This window comes from Pipistrellus kuhlii, unplaced genomic scaffold, assembly GCF_014108245.1.
Source record: "Pipistrellus kuhlii isolate mPipKuh1 unplaced genomic scaffold, mPipKuh1.p scaffold_m20_p_15, whole genome shotgun sequence".
In the NCBI taxonomy this organism is placed as follows: domain Eukaryota; kingdom Metazoa; phylum Chordata; class Mammalia; order Chiroptera; family Vespertilionidae; genus Pipistrellus; species Pipistrellus kuhlii.
Genome location: NW_023425460.1, coordinates 31,237,970 through 31,259,954, shown reverse-complemented (window position 1 = coordinate 31,259,954; position 21,985 = coordinate 31,237,970). Strand labels below are relative to the sequence as shown.

General features: G+C 42.6%; 1 protein-coding gene across 6 annotated transcripts in view; it reads left to right on the top strand.

Annotated features, from left to right (window-relative positions):
- The window catches only part of LOC118719380 (dynamin binding protein), a 93,473-nt gene that overhangs the window by 45,421 nt on the left and 26,067 nt on the right, over positions 1–21,985 (top strand). Inside the window, exon 1 of one of the 6 annotated variants that reach the window (XM_036438796.2) lies at positions 3,663–5,635. The exons of 4 other annotated variants lie outside the window; for them this stretch is intronic. In XM_036438796.2, coding sequence (XP_036294689.1) covers positions 4,495–5,635 — 1,141 coding nt within the window. In that variant the 5' untranslated portion in view covers positions 3,663–4,494. Of the gene's footprint in view, positions 1–3,662; positions 5,636–15,842; positions 15,848–21,985 lie in introns of those variants that run through there. One more of the 6 variants, XM_036438797.1, reaches the window with a different exon arrangement.

The window sequence follows — 21,985 nt, the reverse complement described above, 5'->3', positions numbered from 1 at the left end:
AAGTATAGAGGCTGGCCAGTGTGGCTCAGTGGTTGAGCATCAACCCATTTACCAAGAAGTCTTTGGTTCAATTTCTGATCAGGGTACATGCCCTGGGTGCATATCAGTGAGTATACAGAGAGGTGAAGGTGAGAGAGAAAGTTGGCCTAGGGGTCTGCTTTTATTTTTATATTTTTTTATTTTATTTATTTTTTTTCTTTAGGGGTCTGCTTTTATTGGGTTGGGGAGGGAGGTGTCTTAGGGCTCTGCAGGCTCACTCTCTATTGGTGAGAATTTAAAGTGCAGGAAGAGAAAACAAGTAGACCAAAGTGTCAGTTATCAAATCAACCAAGATCTGTAAAACAAAGGGGTCTCAGTGGGAGAGGTGGTCTGGGTCTTGATCTCCTCAGTGGCTGGCCGTGTGTTTATTCCAGACAGCTATCTTTGGAGTGGATGCTTCTTTGAAGTAGATGCCTCAGCAATCAAAGCTTAAGTCAGGCACTTGCATTACAAAAAGAATAGCCCACTGTCAGGGCTTTACTAGTATAAACAAACCTACTGGGCTGCCAGTCATACATAAAACTGTGGCACGTACAATTACACCAGGAGCTGTAATATCTAGGTTTGTGTGAGTGCATTCTACCATGTTCACACTAGGACAAAATCACCCCATGATGTTTTTCTCAGAACACATCCAGTACTTAGGTGCCCTGTGACTATAAGGTGAGAGATACAGTTCTCTGGGAAATAGCAAGACCTAAGAATCACAGTCTTAGAGTCTTAGGTGAGGAGGATGGATCATCAGATTGGAGGAAGGTCATGGACATGTGAGGGAGGAGAAACTGTCCTCAAGGTTCTTTCCTCTGGCCTAATGATCAAATAGTTAGGTGACAGATTAGCAAGAGAAAATAACCAAATTTAATGTTCACAACTATAAATCTACTTTCATCCCACCCAGTATGTGCGGGAACTCCACATCCATGAGAGAGGTTCAGAGACAGAAAGGGAACATGGGTACCTTGTGAGCTAGGGGTGGGGTTTGAGGGCTTCAAAGGGTCATTGAAGAATGATGAGAGCAATTGTTAAGTGAATAGGGGTTTGTCCTCTGGAGTCAGAAGAGGTTATCTCTGATGCGGAAGTTTTCCTGCGCCACCAGCTACAGTTGCCTTTAGTTCTAAGCAATCTGCACACCACAGAGACACATCCTGGGGTGACTAACTTTAAACCCCCCCAGGCAGTTACAGAGACATTAACAAGAATTTAGGGAATTGCCTGTCCTTGCTGGTTTACCATCTCCTCCCTTTTCTTCCTTAACCTTTCCTCTTCCTTCTCCCTCTTTTCTCTCTCCCTCTAAATCCTGCTGCTTCTAGCACTATTTACAGTTTGGTTTCTGTCCACTCTGAGAGTCTCATAGTCATTATCCACACCTACCCTCCAGTAACAAACAACAAACATCAGGGTGGAGTGCTGCTTTGGGGCTTTTGAGAAGGGGGTGGGGAAGGGGACGTGTGTCCAGGGAGAGCTGAAGGTCTATAAGGTTGAATGTCATCAGTAGTGCTGGGATTGGAAAAAGTAGAGTTATTCTCTCCCTTCTCTCAGGCCACATTGCTTTGCACACAGATTTATCACATGAAAATATCAATCCATTCACAGCTTTGAAAAGGAATTCAGAAAAGAATTCAGAAAAGGAGAGGGGGCAGGCGGTATTCCGTATTGTAACCAGCTATTCACTCTCCACTTAACCGAAGATCATTTCTTTTAGCTTCATGTAATTTCTTCTACTTGGTCATTTTATAACTACCATCCTTCCTTACCTGCAATTTGTCCTCTCTTTTTATCTCTTCTCATGTTGATTTACTAGGTGTGTTTCTTATCATGCTAGCTTTATCAAGGATACTAAATTGCTAAAGGGAACTTTGTTTTCCATAACAGGGAAAAATTAATCTTGTACTTTTTATCCAGAAATAAGACATAGAATTTCAGATTTAAAATGGCAGAGAAAGTGTTAGCTTTCTCATTTCGCGTGTAAGAAAATTGATAGCCAGAGAAGTGAAACATAGCCACAAGTTGATTATTGGCAGAAATTGAGCTTGTACTGTTACTCTGCATAACTCATGGCAGAAGCTGTGCTCCTAAGTGATGTGAACCGAATAAAAATCTTTATTGAGTTTAGGCAATAGGTTTTAGATGATGAGTCTTCCTGTTACTGTGTAGGTCTAGGTGCTCCTTGTGGTTGGGTGATGAGGAATCAAGAGAGGCAGGGATGTGACAAACTTGCCTCAGAAATAATGGTCCATGATAGAGTTTGTTTACTTGGCTTGAGGGAAATTAAAGTTCTACTATATTTGGGGGGGGGGGGGAATGAAGAACTTTTGTAATAATATGAACAATAAAGATTGATTAAAAAAAAAAGTTCTATATTTTGAGATAGTCTAGGAAAAGCATGTCAAACTTCCGGCCCAGAGGCCACATGCCTCATTTATTTGGTCTGGGTTAGCCTTTGAGTTTGAATGCTCGGCCTAGGGCCATGAAGTCAAAACAGATCTGGGCTCAAATTGTGGCCCTTCCTCGTTCAAATTCCCAAAGATTCTTTATCTGCAGTAAAATAAGGATAAGGTGAGACCCTTTGTGCAGGGTAGTGAAGATCAAAGAAAATTCATGTCAACTTTCAAGAACTAGCCTTAGCACAGAATATGCACTCACAGCATGGCAGCTGTTGCTGCTACTGCTGTTGGTTTGAAAGGTGTAAGGTGTAAGGGAGCAGAACAAATGAACCAAAGACTTGGAAAGAAAATTTGACAGTCTACAGATTCTTTCAGTAACTGTTAGTAGAAAATCCAAAAGGTGTGACTAGTAGGTATTTGAGGAAAGTACAAGGAAGTTGTAAGGAACATGAACCATAGATTTTTAAAACTGAAGGAATGAGAAGCATCTTTGATGCCACTGCTCATTTTATAGATAAGTGACTGAGTCCCAGAGAGAATGAAAGGGTAAACATCTAATTATTGACAAAGCATATAAACCTGGTCTCCTCAGCATTCTTTATATAATTTTACAAATAGGGATTAGATGAAAGTTCAAGAAATCATTCCTAGACGTGACCAGATAGCTAAAAGAATAATCTTATTAACAACTGTCTCTTAGCATGTTACTCTCCTACTCAGAAACCTTCCATGACTCTTCATTATCCATGGAATGAAACAAATGGCATTCAGGTCCCTCGGGATCTGTCGTAGCCTACGCCTCCGTCCTTATCTCCTATTACTTTTTCCATATACAGCCCTCAAACCGTTTCCCATTTCCTAGTCCTCCGTTTGCAGAAAGTCTATGGAAATCCTGCTTATGATAGAAGGCACTGTTCAAAGGCCACCACTTCCATGAACCCTCCGTTGGCCCATCAGGGACTTTGCTTTGTTGCCTTTGCCGTCGGTGTTTCTTTTAGCACTTATCACATTCAGTCTTACTTTATAGTGTGTTGCTCCTGCATTGTAAGAGGCAAGGACTAACGAGGTCATCTTTTTCTCTTCCGCACTGCCTCCCACATATTAGGTATCTCTCTAATGTTGATTAAAGTCGAATAGGTATTTTTGAACCCCACTTTCTGACTTCTCGTCTCATTCTTCATCCGGGTCGTAAATACGTTGTATGAATTAGTTAGAAAAGAGATTTGGGAAATGTGTGCTTTTGATGCTTCTCTAGCATGACAAGTATCAAGGAAAGTGTGAGCATACATAACTGTATTCTTCTGGCAAAGAGTTTCACACTATAAAATTACCCAAACCACAGATCAGAGTAAAAAGGAGTGCTTGTTCTTCCTTCAGTGGCATGTCCAGTGTGTTGGCAGGCAGGAGCTTAAACAGCTTGTGATTTGAGTGTAAACTAACTGGTTGGTAACTTGAATCCCATAAAACAGAGCTCTCAAAGGAGGAAGGGGTCTGCCTCTAGACAGAGGGAAGGGAGTCCCAGAGTTTCAGATGTCCCAAGATTAGAAAGCTGAACTGGGAGGACAGAGGTTGAGGTCCAGTTTGAGTTGCACATGAAAGCATGTATTCATACCCCTGCTTGATTACTAAAGGATTAAAGAGGCAGATGAGACTGATATAAGACCTTACCTGGGGCTCTTAAAGGGGGCTTGTTTCTCTTTCCCACTGCTTTTTCTGCAAAACCTTTGGAGCAGGAGAATGCTTCTAGTTCATAAAGCAGCCAAGCCAGTTTGACCAGCTTGAGGGAAACACCAAACCAGGCTGCCAACTCCAATCACATGAACACTAGTTACTAATTATCCCCTGGTCTCTGCGGGGAAAGATACAGCCGCTCACTGATTGGATCCCGAGGTTGAAATAACTCCACATGTCTCAGCGCTCCAACTGGAGCAGCAAGAAGAGTGACTCTAAAGCTTTGGGAGACATTTTAAGAAGACAGATACAGCCTTAGGCTACACACCTGTCCACGGTTCAACCCAACCCAAGCCCATGGAAGAGAGAAGTGAAACTTGTGTCTTGAAGCACATTGAACATGTGTGAAAACCATGAGATTAGGAGAGAAAGAGAAACTGAGAAGAAAGGGCCCTGGGACTCTAGCTGGGAGTACGAAGATTGCAGGAATCTACAGAAAAGGGACCTTACAGTGCTGGATGGGCGTCACAGAGAAGATGACTTGGATTCCAGGAACCAGACCACCAGGCGGAACCGGCCCTACAGAAAAAGGCATTGTGGATACTGGGATTTTGAGCAGAATGAAGCAAGCTATATGGACTATGAGGAAGCAAAAGAAAGTGGGAAGGACTATATGCACCACACAAGTGGACCTCGAGGTTGTGATGGTTATTGGAAATCAGAAAATGTAGATTATGGAAACCTGAGCGCTGGAACTGGAAGCCCAGAGGTAACCTGGAGAGCTGGGGGTAACGGGGAGAGAAACGGCTACGTACATTGTGAGAATCTGGATTACAATCCCAAGGACTCTATAGAAACCGACCAACAGACTAGCTACAGGGGTTTGGATGACTCTTTGGGGAATTTTGGTCAATCTCAAGACTGGAATAAGAACCACAGGAATTTTAATGATAATCTTGAGGATTGTAAAGAAACAAATATTTATTACAGTGACCTCAACGATTTATATCATGTTCCTGGGAATTATCCTAATGCTCAGGCTGTGGATTTGAATGGTGTCAATGAAGGTAAGGGGTTTGTCAAATACTCTGAAGGGGACAGGAATGTTTATCAAAATGATAAAATCTATCCCAAAGCAAAGACTCACGTCCTGGATCAGAGTAATTTTGAGACAGAAAATAAAGTCTATGATTTTTTATTTGAAAACTGTGAGTATGAACTTCGGAATTACAGGGAAACAGATCCTCTCCATCAGATGAAGAATTTGGAGTGTAATGGCATCGACAGACCAGGAATGATGGCATTTGGGAACAGAAGGATCACCCCGGATATCCTGTGGAATCAACGGACTAGGGGAAGCCAAGGAGAGCATCACTGTGGCATTCCTCGGGGCTCCCCATCAGAGAATAACACCCAGCACTTAGAGGAAGAGCGGAAATCAAATGGTCCAGAAACCTGGAAAAGGAATAGTTGCTTACGTCGCACAGCACCGAGCACTCTGAGACACTCAGAATTTGTGCAAAACAGGAAGAGGACCCAAGGTAAGAATGCAGTCTTCTTAGAAGTATATACAGCATGGAAATAGATAAAAAGGGTGGTTACAGCAAGGACACTTGTGTGCTTTAGGAGCCTGGGCTCTGTGAGTTCTCATTAAGTGTATCTTGAGTGGGAGCAACCTTAGAGATTTAATTTCTTTGGGAGGCACTTTTATTTACTTTTTCTCTCTTTATTGATTAACTTATTACATATGTGTCCTTATCCCCCCTTCCCGATTGCCCCCCAACCCCCACTCGTGCTGTCATCTCCCTGATGTCTGTGTCCATTGGTTAGGCTTATATGCATGCATACAAGTCCTTGATTGATCTTTTCCCCTTACCCCGACCCTCCCCTTTGGAGCAAGAATTTATGTAGTGCTATAGACATGTAACATTGGCTTTAAATCAGACAGTGCTCTCATAGGAATTGTCCTTGGTGTTGTTAGTTCATCTCTAACCCCAAATATCTTTCCATTCTTATTTTACGATTTTTGTCTCATGGGGATGGCAACTGCATTAACAGGCACCAAGCAAAAATTTACTTTTCTGGCATGTTCTTTCTCTGAATTTCTTTAGACATTGATGGAAAAGAAGACTTCATTTTGTTTTATAGATTATTCGTTCCTTGACATTCGGGAATCTTAAGTGAGTGATGAGCACTGAAACTCCTGTGGAATTCAGACGATTATTTATATTCTTCTTTGCTTTGTACAAGTTGGGTATTCAAATTATTTCATCTCACGGAGCCTTTAACTTAGAGATACTTAAGGTATCTGTAAAATGGGGAGATTGAGAGTCTTATTATGTAGAGGTTATTTCTTTCTTGCCAGTTGGTCTTCTTTCTTCCAGTTCTCTGAAATGAACTATGTTAATTTTTATTTATTTACTTTTGCTGCTGTTGGTTTTATAATTACTGGACTCCCTGATAAACCTTTACTTTGATGATATATGTTACCCTCATGCTAAGCAGACTTTCTGGCCAATTTGGGGCAGTCCTGGTAATGACCAGGGGATAAGGGTTAGAGTCAGAAAATGTGAACTATCTGAAAAATCCATCTCATACCTTCCTCCTCAGTGGAAAGTTTCTCTTCTAAGTTTCCTGCAGAATAGGCTCCCTGGTTAGACTGGGGGTGGGGGGGCATCGAAGACTGAAAATCTAGGTCCTGGTGTGATCCGGGACCTGCCAGTGGTTTATCCCAGGGTCTTCTAACATAGGCTTGACTTCACTTGAATTTCCAGGGCACTATTGTGGACAAAGCAGGCTCTCTGTCTTTGTTTATACAGATAAAAGTGAAACCAAACCTGGCCTTAGCCATTTTTTCTAGGTGCATTTTTGCTCTGAAATGATAGGGATTGGAAGACTTCCAAATTACTTCCAGCTCAAAAGAAAGTCTGATTCTGTGATTCCTGGTGTTGGTTTCTGTGGCTTTCCTATTCCCTTCCCCCACAGCTATTTCTTAGATGAACTTTGTTTCCCATCTTTAGTTCCTTATTGTATTAAGCCTCCTAACTGTAATCAAAGTGTATTTATTGTTTAACAAGCCCTCCTCTCGAGTGTTGCAAAGTGGCCTATGATCTCTCCGAAACCAATTCAGTTCCATCTCTATTATTTCTGTTTTTGAAATTTTCTCTCTTTAATTTGAGGACTTAACTTTTGATAATATGTTCATATTTAACTAAATTGACACCCATATATGCATGATGTATTTATTGATTTCAGAGAGGGAGAAATAGAAACATCAATGATGAGAGAATCATTGATTGGTTGCCTCCTGCACACCCCCTACTGGGGATTGAGCCTGCAACCCAGGCATTTGCCCTCCACCGGAATCAAACCTGGGAGCCTTCATTCCGCAGGCAGACACTCTATCCACTGAGTCAAACCAGTTAGGGCAACACCCCTTTTTATACCTCTATCATCTCCTTCTCCTCCTCCTCCTCCTCCTCCTCCTCCTTCTTCTTCTTAATATATATTTTATTGATTTTTTACAGAGAGAAAGGGACAGGGAGAGAGAGTTAGTAGCATCGATGAGAGAGAAACACCAATCAGCTCCCTCCTGCCCACTCCCTCTTGGGGATGTACCCTCAACCAAGGTACATGCCCTTGACTGGAATGGAACCCGGGACCCTTCAGTCCGCAGGCTGAGGCTCTATCCACTGAGCCAAACCTATCAGGCCACCTCTATCTTCTTTAACCTACAACAGATTCTTGTTTTTTGCCAGAATCTGTGTGCTCTCTATCATTCTCTGCTAGTTGTCTTACAGCACATGTGCCACTGCCCTTACACAGTCACAACACGTAATTACGGAGGGGAAGCCAGTGTTGGAGTTGGTTGTCTATCTGGTGCTCAAATCCTAGCTCTACCATTTGCTAATAGGTGTAAGGTTAGATGGGAACTACTGAACCTCTCTGAGCTTTGGATTCTTTATTTGTAAAATAAAAAAAAATACAGTCTCATGATGAGATCATCTGAATAAAACTCTTAATCATATGTCTGGAACAGAGCAGGTACTCATAAATTATGACTTCGCTGTTTTTCATGACCCTCCTTTTCCACTTACAAGTTGCCCCATTGGACTGTCCTTACATGTCCCCTCCCAAGTTCCTCATTGAGCCCCCAATGGGCACCTGCTTGCAGGTTTAATTATTCTAGTGGAATGCCCTGTCCCTTCCTCCTCTCTCACTCTTCCCCCTACTCTACCTGAGAAACAAAGAGCTGTTGTATGGCTGACCCCAGCCTGCCTCCAGGCTAGAAAACAGGTCTGTTGTACTAGGATTTGTCTTTTCCTTCACCTGTTTTATTAGTTGAGTTCATTCTTTCCTACAAACCTCCATTTTGACAGCGCATGTCTGTTAGGATTTTGTCCTTAGTCCTAAGGTGTGACCCCTGACCCTGGGCAGTGATACTTACTCACAGCTCTTCTGTGGTCTTGGTGGAAAATTGGAAGTATTTATTGAACCTCCTAACTTGGGGGATCTCGAATTTCAAACTCTGTCTTCCCAGCCCAGACAGTTGTGAACACCTGCCAGGCTTCTCTGGCCTCCAGCTGTGACAGCTTTCTGCTGAGTTCCTCTTCCCCGCAGTCTCATATTTTCCACCCCCATTTCACTGGCATTACACATAACCATGGTTGTCCCAATACTCTGTTGGGGCATTCTTGCATTTTCTGTTTCTCTTCCTGTCTGATCTGCCTGATAGTTCCTAACTCAAATTCCCAGGAGAACAAGTGTAATGGACTCAGTTTGAATTTCTTAGTTAGGCCTCACCATAATAATTAACCATTTATTGATTAGGTGTATATCCCTGATCCAACGGCAGTCATGAAGTCCAGGATGGGGTCATCTAGTTTAAAACATAGCTACAAGGACTACTGATAGATGCCAGTTGGTATGTAGTAGGCTCCTAGGTGTGTGTGTGTGTGTGTGTGTGTGTGTGTGTGTGGAGGTGGGGGGCGGTGGAACCAGACATTCTGACATTTGTCTAACCCAGACCAGCCCTGGCATTTTGAAGTGGGTGAAGGTATCTTTTGATTTTCACAGTGGCAGGGTGCAGGGGACTACTCATGTTTAGAAGGATAAGACCTGGGACACTAAATGTCTTAGGTGGTTAGGACCATCCTACTCCTGTTTAAATTATTTCATCTTTCTGTGCTGCAGTTTCCTCATCAATAAAGCCAGATAATTTACCTCCATGATAGTATTATGAAGCTTAAGTGAGTTTATAGAAAAACAAGTAATTGGAATAGTACACTAGGGTCTTGCACATAGTAAATGCTAAATAAACATGAACTGCTGTCATCATTATCATCATCATCATCATCATCATCAGAACTGCACATAGATCCCACATCCCCTCTGAATTCAGTTCAATAGGCATTCATTAACTTATTATTGTACTTAGCACTGTACCAAGCACTGGGGGTATCCTAAAAAAAGGATACCTAACCCACTCCAGACATACACATACACATACACATACACATACACATAAACATAGGTATTTACAGATCATCAAAGAGACAAAAGGTAAAAATATTAATAATTAAATAAAGTACACAAGTATGTAACATAGATAGTAACTGCCCTGGGCAATCATAATCTTGGGGAGGGGAGGGGAAAGGTGGGAAGGGGAGCTCAGTATTACCTGAGTTATTGGAAAGGACTTTAGGAAGATGTGTGAACTTGAGCTAAAGCTTAAAGGAGTAATGGGGGTTGAAATAGGCAGAGAGAAACAAGACCATTCCTAGTTAGGGAAACTATTTAAGCAAAGATACAGAGTTGTGATGACAAAGAACACAGTTGGGTGAAGAACAAAAGTATTGAAGTGTTAGAAACCAGGAGGGAGCCTGCAGAATAAGTCAGAGCTGGGCCTGCACACGGTGAGTCATCCTCTTAGCTGTACTCACTGAAACTGTGAACAGATGACTTCTCCGAGGAGGGGAACTACTAGGGCACATGTGTCAAACACAAGGCCCGCGGGCCGAAGCCGTACCGCCAGGCCTTGCAATGTAGCCCGCACCGCGCTGTCATCACGGCACTCCGCTGCATTTCCATCACAATGACAGTTTATGACTGTTCAGTAAACCATTCGGCCCGCGATTTAGGCTGGATTTTAGATTTTGGCCCCTTCTCTGATTGAGTTCGACACCCCTATACTAGGGAGAGAGCATGGGTCTAAGAACTGAGCCTAGGAGTTACCTACTGCTTGGGGCAGGTGGAGGAGGGAGGCCAGAAAGAGAGCAAGATTATTTGAGGGTGTCAGGAGAAAAACAACTGAAAGTAAGAGACAATGGCCAACACTTTCAAATGCCATGGGAAAATCGAAGATAACACCATTGGATTTGTTGAGGAGGTTATTAATTGACTAAAAAGACAATATTACTGAAATAATGATGATTCAGAATTAATCGCAAAGGATGGGGGATGAGGTCATAGAGGGAGGGCATGAAGACCAATCTTTGAAGACCTTTTCACAAAGAGAATCAAAGAGATTTAACTATAGCTTAAGTGGGAGACCGAGTTGAACAAAGTTTACATGTGTTTACTCGTTTTTTTTTAAATTATTTGTTGTTTTTCAATTACCATTGTCATTCAATATTGTTTCAGCTGTATGGCATAGTGGTTAGACATTTATATAACTTACAAAGTGATTCCCCCAGTAAGTCTTGTACCCACCCAACACCATGTATAGCTATTACGATATTATCGACTGTATTTCCTAGGCTATACTTTATAGCATCATAACTGTTTTGTAACTGCCAGTTTGTACTTCTTAATCCCTTTATCTTTTTCACCCAGCACCCCAAGCTCCTACCATCTGGCAACTGTCAAAATGTTCTCTGTATCTATGGATCAGTTTCTGGCTTGTTTGCTCACTTATCTTGTTCTTTAGATTCCATATGTAAGTGAAATCATATGGTATTTGTCTTTCTCTGACTAACTTATTTCACTTAGCATAGAACCCTCCAGGTCCATACATATTGTTACAAATGGTAAGACTTCATTCTTTTTTTATGGCTGAATAACATTTCATAATATATATCTCCATTTATCTTGACTGGAACATTTGATCCATTTAAATTTAAAGTAATTATTAATAGGTATGTAGTTATTGCCATTTTATTAATTTTTTAAAATTATTTTTATAGATCTGTTTCTTATTTTCTTGCTCTCTTGTATGTTGTTGACTCTCTGTTGTGCTGTGTTGTGTTTGGATTCCTTTCATTTTATTTCTTATATATATCTTATATATTTTCAGTTTGTGGTTACCATGGGCTTCATATATACCAAGCTATGTTTATAACAATCTGTTTTAAGTTGATGGTCGCTTAACTCTCCCTCTCCATTTTTGTTTTTGTCATTGTTTCTTTACTTCTTTTGTGTGTTTGTGTGTATCCCTTAATTTGCTGTTGTTTTTACGCATGATCTTACTTTTGTCTTTTACCCTTTGTACTAAATTTAGTGTTGATTGACCCACTGCTTTTATTATGTATTTGTCTTTGTCAAGAGTTTTTTCTTTGGATATTTTAATATTCATATTTTTATCTCTCCTTTCTTCTTCTCTTTCTCCTCCTCTTCCTTTTCTTCCTCTTCCTCCTCCTTTTTTTCCTTGCTCTTCTGCTTGAGGTACCTGTATGATGCAAATGTTGTTATGCTTAACATTGTCCCTGAGGTCCCTTAAACTATCCTCAGTTTTTAAAATTATTTTTTCTTTTGTCTTCCAAATCATTGATGTGAGTCTCTGCTTCCTATAGTCTGCTATTGATTCCATCTAATATATTGTTCATTTCTGCTATTGTATTCTCCATTTCTGATTTTTTTTTCATGTTTTCTATCTCCTTTTTTAAAATATATTTTTATTGATTTCAGAGAGGAAGGGAGAGGGAGAGAGAGATAGAAACATCAATGAGAGAGAATCATTGATTGGCTGCCTCCTACATGCCCCACACTGGAGACTGAGCCTGCAACCCAGGCATGTGCCCTGACCGGGAACCTAACTGTGCATCCCCTGGTTCGTAGGTTGACACCTGCTGGGCTCTATCTTCTTTTTAACATTTCTTCTCTTCGGTGAAGTTCTCATGTGGATAGTCTATTTTCCCCCTAACTTAACTGAACATCCTTATAACCAACTTTTTGAACTCTGCATCTGATAGACTGCTTTCCTCTATTTTACATGCTTTTTTTGGAGTTGTGTTTTGTTCTTTCACTTAGGGTGTTTCTTTGTTTCCTCATTTTGGCTGCCTCTCTATTTGTTTTTCTGTATTAAGGTCCCTTGTATGGGCTATGTGTGTCCTCCTGCTCTTGTTGAGCCTTTATATGCTATTGGCATGTCAGTGGTGGGCTTGGCCCTCGGGCTGCCTGATTGTGAGGACTGGCTTTGACTTGAGCAGACAAACTGTCCTGTAAGGGTAACCGCACAGGACACTGTTTGTTTTAGCAGGACTCAGGTGCTTGCTGAGTTCACCCTTTGGGTGTGTCATTTGTGGCACTCATCAGGTGGTGTTCTGGTGTGGTCTGAAGCTGGCCACTGGGTGTGTTCCTTCTGGGACCTCTTGTTGGGGGGGAGGTTGCTGGTGCAGGCCAAGGTCAGCCACTGCCTGTGTCTGGTAGGGCATTAATTATGGTAGGAGCTACAGAGTGATCTTTGGTTGGTAGCTGCCTGTGCTGGGCTTGGAGGCATCTAGGAGTGGTTATGCGGTGAACTGAGGCTGACTTCCACTCGTGCTGGACTAGGGGCCACTTACAGCCAGTTGCTGCTTATTTTTGGCTTTGTGAATTGTTGAGAGATTTTAGGAAAGTTCAAAGCACTGGCCCAGACTGGCTTCTGGTGTAGATTAGCCTCTGAAAGAGGTTCTACATGAATTGGGTGGGGCAGGGAGTCACCAGGGTGGGGTGAGAGTGGTGTTATCAGGTTAATAGGGACTCAGACTGCGTGCCTGCCTGTGCCTGCAATCTGTGCTGTCCCTTCACTGGAGCGTAGGGCAAGTGTTTGTGAGGGAGTGAGTCTGTGCTCAGGACCATTAGGAGGGCGGATCTACAGCAGCCCTTCATCTCACCAGGACTAAGTCCCTGCTGATTGTCACAGCCAGTCTTGTGGGGACTCCTCGGCACTGATGCTCTGGGTTCAGTAGCCGAGTCTGGGGCTGGGACCCATTTCTGTAGTGGGGACCTGCACAGCCAAGATATCCCTCCCAATTCTCAACAGTCACCTGTAGGTGTAGGGCCAGTTCATTTGTGTCTCTAACCCTCATACCAGACTCGATGTAGCTTCTTTATATCCTTAGTTACAGGAGTTCTGTTTGGCTAGTCTTTATACGGTTTTATTTTTTTATTTTTTTATTGTTTAAAGCATACAAATAGTAGTACATATGTCTCCTTTTTTTCCCCCCTCTTGACCTCCCCCCATCCTCTCCTACCTCCCTTCCCCCCCCCCCCCCCCGCATATATGGTTTTTAAGGGTGGTTGTTCCATAATCTGTTTGTAATTTTGATGTAGCCATATGGGAGGTGAGCACAATGTTTATCTATTGTACTTCACCATCTTGGCCAGCAGCCTCATGTGCTTACTTTTTAAAATCAGGGTGTCAGTCCTTATTTGAAGTTAGATGGGTGGGTATGAGGCAAAGGAGAGGGAAAGAGTAAATATGTGGAAGCAAAAGGAAATAAGTTGTAGGGCCATATTTCTTCAAGAGTTGGGAAATGAAGCTTTAGAGAAAATAAGGCACTCCTTTTCTGAGGTTAGAATGAACCAATCTGGCAGGCTCCATCCAACTCTTGCCTATTGGGGTCACGAGTTGTAGTCTCAAGAAGCTAGGTTGCCTGTTTTCTCTACCTAATTACCTAATTACCTAAATTATTTTTATGTTATGTCGCATCAATAATAAAGGAATACTGTCCTGGGAGGAATCCAGGTCTCACTAAAAGCAAGAGATAGTCAAGACGGGAGAAATGGAGGTAGGATAGGAAGAGGCAATCTTTTAGGGCATCTTCTTTCATGTGGGCCTGAGGATGTCATCAGGTGTAGAGGGAGGGGGGGAGTCAGAGCAGCGAACTTGCAGCGCCAAGGCAGGCTCAGGGTGGCAGCTCAGGAACTTGACACACCCACCCTGAAGCCACGACGTGTATCATTTTGACATTTCCTGAGAAACCAGAAGTGCCCACACTGTGCATAAACATCAGGCAGTCAAGTCACAAGGGTGTGACAGTGCCGATACAGTCATTTTAAATGCAAGGTGCTCGTTTGTGTCCCTGACTGCACAGCTGGCCTTATTCCGCGGTATCAAGAAACCCCTTTCTTCTAGTCATAAACGGGGAGGGGACAGACAGACAAAATCTACTGCATCTCATTAAATCTAAAGCACTACCTACTGCAAGACATTGAATGATTTTATGTATCATTAAAAAGAAAGAGGAGCCGAAACCGGTTTGGCTCAGTGGTAGAGCATCGGTCTGCAGACTGAAAGGTCCCAGGTTCGATTCCGGTCAAAGGCATGTACATTGGTTGCGGGCACATACCTGGTAGGGGGTGTGCAAGAGGCAGCTGATCGATGTTTCTCTCTCATCGACGTTTCTAGCTCTCTATCCCTCTCTCCTCCTCTCTGTAAAAAATCAATAAAATATATTTAAAAAGAAAGAGAGAGAGAGAGAGAGAGAGAGAGAGAGAGGAAGGAAGGAAGGAAGGAAGGAAGGAAGGAAGGAAGGAAGGAAGGAAGGAAGGAAGGAAGGAAGGAAGGAAAGGAAAGGAAAGGAAGGAAGGAAGGAAGGAAGGAAGGAAGGAAGGAAGAAAGAAAGAGGACTTCCAATTAAACTAGAATACTTTTATAAAATTGCTATTTGGAAAACACATCTTGCTCTCAGAGATGTTAGAATGTGAAGGGGAAAAAAAGTGCAGCTGAGCATCTATTGAAATACGGAGTGCTTCCACTTTCTGCTGATCTCACAGCAATTCTTAGAAGGAAAAAAAGGTGTAGAATTCCTCTAGTTCCCTCCCCAGTGATTTGAAGGTAGGGAATTCCATTTCTCTGCTCTCCAGCTCTCCCCTCCCCCATTCCCTGTTCCCCTGAGGGGAAGACTGAACCCTGACTTACTCCAGTGCTGTAGGTTCTAAATCCTAACCGGTTGTGGCAGCTGGGTGGCTAAGGCAAACAAAAGTTAGGGTATATGATGACTTAAATAAATCTTTGGGTAGTGTTTTTCATCACAATCACACTCGGGGCACTCTAAGTTTTAATAACAGCTGTCACTAAGTGGCAGTTGCTGCGCTAAGTACTGTAGATTAGATGCACATCAGGTATGCAGAAAAGTCCATAATCTAAGCCCCAGACCCTTACATGGTACTTGGCATGTAGTAGTCGCTTAATGAATATTTGTTGTCAAATGAAATATTTTGTTTTGGGCAGAGACCATGTACATCAAAAGATAAATAGTCCAAAACCGGTTTGGCTCAGTGGATAGAGCGTCGGTCTGCGGACTGAAAGGCCCCAGGTTCGATTCCGGTCAAGAGCATGTACATTGGTTGCGGGCACATTCCTGGTGTGGGGTGTGCAGGAGGCAGCTAGTCGATGTATCTCTCTCATCGATGTTTCTAGCTCTCTCTCTCCTCTCCTTTCCTCTCTGTAAAAAAATCAATAATATATATATATATATATATATATATATATATATATATATATATGATAAATAGTAATATCAGTTTGCATTGTTCCTTGAGAACCAAAGGTTAGAGAACAGAGTCATGCAGGGACTTCATCCAGTGGGCTCGTCACGTCCAAGAAGTAATAAGGAAACAGTATTAAAGTGCATTGTGCTAGCTTCCATAAGAGCAGCAAGTGCCCGGTCCACTGGGCTCCCTGAAAGGAAGTGACTAACTGCCTAGCCGAGTTCAAAGAGGCCTCACATGCTAGTGACACTCCTGTGGAACTAGTTAGAGGCTGGTGTGGTGATACCAAGCTGAGAGGAGCATGTGATGTAACAGAGTGGGAAGTCACGTAAGATTTCTGAGCCTGGACTTGAACAGAGGGGTACACACACATGGAAACAAGGGCCCAGAAAGGTTGTGATCCACACAGATAAGAGGGGAAGCTTGGTTAGATCCCAGTTCTAGGTCCCTGATGCCCTTTCAAGTCCTAGAAGCAGCTCCACATACCGGGAACCCTGAGAAATGGGAGCCAGGGAGATGGAGGGGAGTAGAGTGACTGTTAGGATGCTAGAGCACATTTAAACCTATACAGCATGTCTGACTGACTGCCTGGGGAAAACCCAACTTATGTTTTCTTGTAATGAGGTTTTTCCCCCCATATTTCAGCTAGAAAATAAGATAGTACTGACCTATATTGTAGGTTTCATAAGATTTTACCATCAAAATATTGGATTATACTTGGAAATTACCCTTATAGTGAGAGACCGGGTTTACCCTTTTAAGTAAATATCTGCAAAACATTTAATGCTTAATGATCATTTCATTTTATATTTTTTCTTTTTTATTGAAGTTATTGGGGTTACCTTGGTTAGTAAAAAAGTAAAGTCTCCTTTCATGACCATTTATCCCCCTATACTCTTTTCTATCTCCTCTTACCTTTTTCTCTCTGGTAATCACCATACTGTTGTGTATTATTCTTTTGTTTTATGAATTTATGTCTTGCTTGTTCATATAGATTCATTAAGCTAAATGCAAATAATTTTAAAGCCGTCTAGTTTAATGCCACTCAAATTTGCTGTTCTTGAATTCTGAACAGGTAGAATGATTTGCCTGAGACTGAAGAAAGCATGGAGGGCATTTCCACACTGTGGATCTCTGCCCCATTTCCTGGTAGCTCTCTCTTCATGCTTTATACATTTTTGTAATTCAAACTTGGAACGGGATTATAATTCAGATCAAACTCATTGTTTTGGTGCACAGTTCTAGAAGATACATAAAATATTATGAGGGCAAATGGGAGTAATAAAAGTAAACCACCTAATAGAAGCTGAAGGAAGTCCAGTTTTATAGAGTAGGCTAGAAAAATAGCCAGAGGGCCATATAGACAAGCACATTTCGAGAATCTCTGTAGTATTATTTTAAATATGAATGTATAATACTGGGAATGGTCATGCAAACATGGAGAAGACATATAACCTAGAATAGGACTTGGCATTTAATGGAAGGCACTGGCTGGTTTTTAATATGCAGCGTTATTAGCTGTGTAGTCTCGGGCAAGTCATTTTATTGTTTTGTGCCCATTTCCTCATTTGTAAAATGAGAATAATAATAATAATAATAATAATAATAATAATAGCTTTCCTCAAGAGACTTGTTCAATATAGTTTCAGGTGTGTGTGTGTGTATAGAAAATAAAGCATTTTATTGCTTAATTATAATCAAATTTTGCCTTTTTAAGCAGTGATGATTTACTTTTGATTAATTATTTTATATAAAGTGTATTTGCCTTCTTGATAACTTCACTTCTGCTGTCTAAAGATGAAATAAACCGAGCCGGTGAGGCTCAGTGGTTGAGTGTGGGCCTAAGGACACTGTTCAATTCCCAGTCAGGGCACATGCCCAGGAGGGGATTTGTAGGAGGCAACCGATCAAGATCAGATTCTCCCTCATCACTGATGTTTCTCTCCCTCTCCCTCTCCCTTTCACTTCTGAAAAAGAAAACATTAAAAAAAAAAACAACCTATACTGTAGTACACTTAAAAAAAAAAAAAGATGAAATAACAATAAACTCACAGTCTTAAGCACACCAACAGCACATCTCTCTGGGATTTATGTGTATTTGGCGAGTATTCCAAATGGTGTTTCAGTGGATCCTAGTTTTAAACTCGCTCTCCTGGCAGCATAAGAAGTCGCACTCTTGTTCGCTCTCTGGCTAGCGCCTGGAAGAGGAAGAGGGAAGCGAGGCTTTGAGGGTGGACACCCTCCCAGCAGGGATTATACTCCGGGCCACTTGCCCAAAGAGGCAGGGCGGACACTGAGCAGAAATGACAGGGAAAGTTTTGTGAGTTGTTGCTGAGATTCGGGACCTGAAGTTTGGCGATCCTGGAAAAGTGGTTTGTGAGCCAGGCGGGAGCAGCAGTGGCCACAGTGCCGGAAGGTTTACCTTGAGCAAACTTTCTCCCTTGGAAGCAGTGTGGGTGCTAACGGAGAAGAGGGGGTGGGGGCTGGGTGGGCTGGCTGGGGCGATGTGGTAATATGGAAAACCAGGATTTACGATTCCTGCACGTGGGTTTGGGGAGAAGAGGAGCCAGTTTACAGATTGCTTCCTCTCAGGGTTTGCTGGACAGATTGTTAAGCAGGCAGTTGTGTTTGGCTTTTCTCATAAGACTAGCAAATTGTCATCTCAACAGCATTTTATTACTCATTCTCTTCAGCGTTGTGAAGGGATTAGCTCAGGAAAGAAACCTCAGATTATTAAAAAGTGAAGACAGAACTTGAAATGAATTAACAGGGTAATTGTGAGCTGTTAGTATTACAACATTCTCATTTACAGCAAATGTTCTGTTTTTACTTTATTATTCTTTGTTATGTTGCTATTATATATTCACTATAGAAAAACTAGAAAATGCAGTAAGTGAAAAGAAAGAAAAATATCAGAACTTCTATCACCTTTAAGACTTTTTCATTTTCAAATATTTGCATTTCCCCCTTTTAACAAAATTGCATTTCTTTCATAAACTATGTTGTAATCTGCCTTTTAAGTCTTCATTGTTGACAGTATAACATACACCCCTTCCTCTCCCTCCATTACCCTTCCCCACTCCCCTCCCCCAAAGCTTTCCCTATTATCTGTGGGTAATCTGCTTTTTAATTAATAACACAGGGTTCCATATTAATAAATAAAAACCTGTATGTCAGTGGTTGTTATCATATTCCATTACACAGATATGCCAAAATTTATTTAACCAGGACCTTTTGGGGAGAAATTTTGGCTGTTTCTGTTTAGGTTGTTCCTACACTTTTTTAATATAATAAAGAACATTCCTATATGTACATCTTTGTACTCGTACCCAATTATTTACATAGCGTCAATTCCTAAAAGTAGACTCTTCAGTTCTTTTTAAAGAAGTCGAGATGGGCCGAAGCCGGTTTGGCTCAGTGGTAGAGCGTTGGTCTGCGGACTGAAAGGTCCCAGGTTTGATTCCGGTCAGGGGCATGTACCTTGGTTGCGGGCACATCCTCGGTAGGGGGTGTGCAAGAGGCAGCTGGTCGATGTTTCTCTCTCATCGACGTTTCTAGCTCTCTCTCTCTCTCTCCCTTCCTCTCTGTAAAAAATCAATAAAATATATTTTTTTTAAAAGAAGTCGAGCCAGTACTAAAGGTTTTTATTTCCTGTTCTATCCTTTTGGTTCCTCACGGTTCCCACGGAGGAGCTGAGGGTTCCTGAGGGGGGCTCTCTGACCCTGAGTGACCTGCTCAGTGTGGAAGTAAGAAAGACCAATCGAAGGACATGATACAAACAAGGCCTTCCCCTTCATTTCACATAATTTCTGCCATAAATTACCTGGGATACTATTCAGTATTTGCGGTGATGGCACTTACACAGATTCAATTGTGCTAAGGGCTTATTTACATTACACTGAGTGGGGTTTCAGAGCTACAGTCATACGAACATATGCATCGATGTTTAAGTACATAGTTGTTCACAGTCTTAGTGGTGGGAGGTCACGTTGTGCTTTGGAATTGTCCTATTTTATCGTTGGCTACCAGCTGGCCACCCACAAACAAGGAGAAGTCCAGGCCACGACTCCCATGATTTGCCTGGAGGCAGAATAGCTATTGGTCAGGAGCCCAGCATGAGCTCCAATCCCAGTCTTCCACTTACTGGTCCAGTTACTGAATTTCTCCTCATCCCTCATCAATCAAATGGGTTTGTTAGTAGGGTCGTTGTGAGAATTAAATAAACTAATATTTGTAAAGTGCTTATATCAGTGGTTGGTTCATGTAAATACTTATTTTTTAAACTAAAATTTAAAGCCGGAAGTATGGAGGGACAGGGGCTCACCACCCAGGGAAGCCTCACAGGTTGATGGTGCAATGTTAGAAGCAGTGGGAAGGCTCTTCGCCAAGAGTTATCCTCTCTCGGGTTGCTTAGAATTTCACCAACAGAAATGGATCTTTGCCCTGGCTGGCTTGGCTCAGTGGATAGAGCGTCAGCCTACAGACTGAGGGGTCCCGGGTTTGATTCCAGCCAAGGGCACATGCCTGGATTTCGGGCTTGATCCCTAGGGGGGGGGGGGTGTGTGCAGGAGGCAGCCTGTCAATTCTGATTGATGTTTCTATTTCTCTTTCCTTCTCCCTTCCTCTCTGAAATCAATAAAGAAATATATATATATATATATATATATATATATATATATATATATATATATATTTTTTTTTTTAAAGAAACATAAATGGATTTTAATTAGGGCCAGTTTGTTTTAAATCGCTGGCAATGCAGTAACAAATTCTTGTGAGATTACAAAGTACTGATTCAGCTCAAGTCCCCATTGATCCTTCAACCCCAAATCCCAGTTCCCTCCCTGAGGCAAACTCAGACCTCTTTCTGTCCACTTACACATCATAGCATAGGTGCAGGGTAGGCAAACGTAGGTTTACAGTTGTGAATTTGTGAAACAGACTTTATTCTTGCGTTATTACTTTTATTAGTTATTGTATTATCTATTTGTATTACAACTGTAAACCTACCTTTGCCCACCCCTATATATACAGAAATATGTAGGGGTTTTTTGCAGGTTTTCTTTTTTTTTCTTTCTTTCTTTTCTGTTCTTCCTTTATCTTTCTGTTTCTGTCTCCAAAAATAGCATATTGTTCTGCAACATTTTCCCTCGGTTTCCTTTAAAATCGAAGTGTGAGCTGTGAGCAGGGCTTCCAGTCCCTGTGAATCACTCTGTGCTCTTCCTGCTGCCCCGGGACGGCCAGATGAGAGATCTGCCTTCTGATGGCTTTAGGATAAGGTTCCTAACGTAGGGGAACCTTCAGAGTGAGGTTCCCTTGGCCGAGTGAGGCTAAGCCTGGCCTGGGAGAGGGGCTGCAGGGAGGGCCTGGTGCAGCGGAGGAGACAACTGCTGCCCGCTTCCCACTGTGCCTCCTATGTACCCTGAGAGATAGATGGGCCCTCAGAGAGCACCTCACACAGCCATGCTCAGCCGGGGAGGGAAAGGAAGAGAACACTCTTGGACTAACAGCTCCTGAGGGGGAGTAGTGGCTGCTTAGCACGTGGAGAGGAGAGCCAGAGGAAAAGGTGTTCGCTGAGCCTGACTGAGCAAAGCAAGGCCCCTCTTCTGCTTCTCAGTCCAGTTAGCGGAGGATTCCGGCTCCATCCTTTAGAACTGGCCCCGCGCCGATAGCCTGGGGGACTGGGGCAATTCATATGTAAATGTGGGAAAGCCCTGGGGGATTTAGGGGCTCTGGGAGCATTCCACAGCTCTGGGAAGAGTCTGCCCAGCCTGCCCCTGACGAGGTGATGCTCCCGTACCCCCACCGCGCCACCCCGTCAGACTCTGGGCGCTGCAGGTACCCCCCGTGTTGCTGGAGTCCACACAAAAGAAGGTAGGATAGTCAGCCTCCTCGCTCAGCTCACGTGCAGGTTGGTAACGGGCTGGAATTCCAAGATTTTCTTTATCAAAGACAGAGCCACCTCTCAGAGCAGGGGAAGAAGTGAGCCGTGGAAGCTGTGGGATGACCAGATCCCTTCCCAACACACAAGGAATGAGCCTGGCCACAGGACTAACCTGAGAAGGTGGGGGATCTTGAGGAGTGGAGTTGGGGCTGGGAGGGAGAGCACTGGGGGCTCGAAAGGGGAACAAAAGACAGAAACCATCACAAACTGTTCTATCGCCGCGAGTAAATTTGTGCCGTCCGCCCCAGCCCTT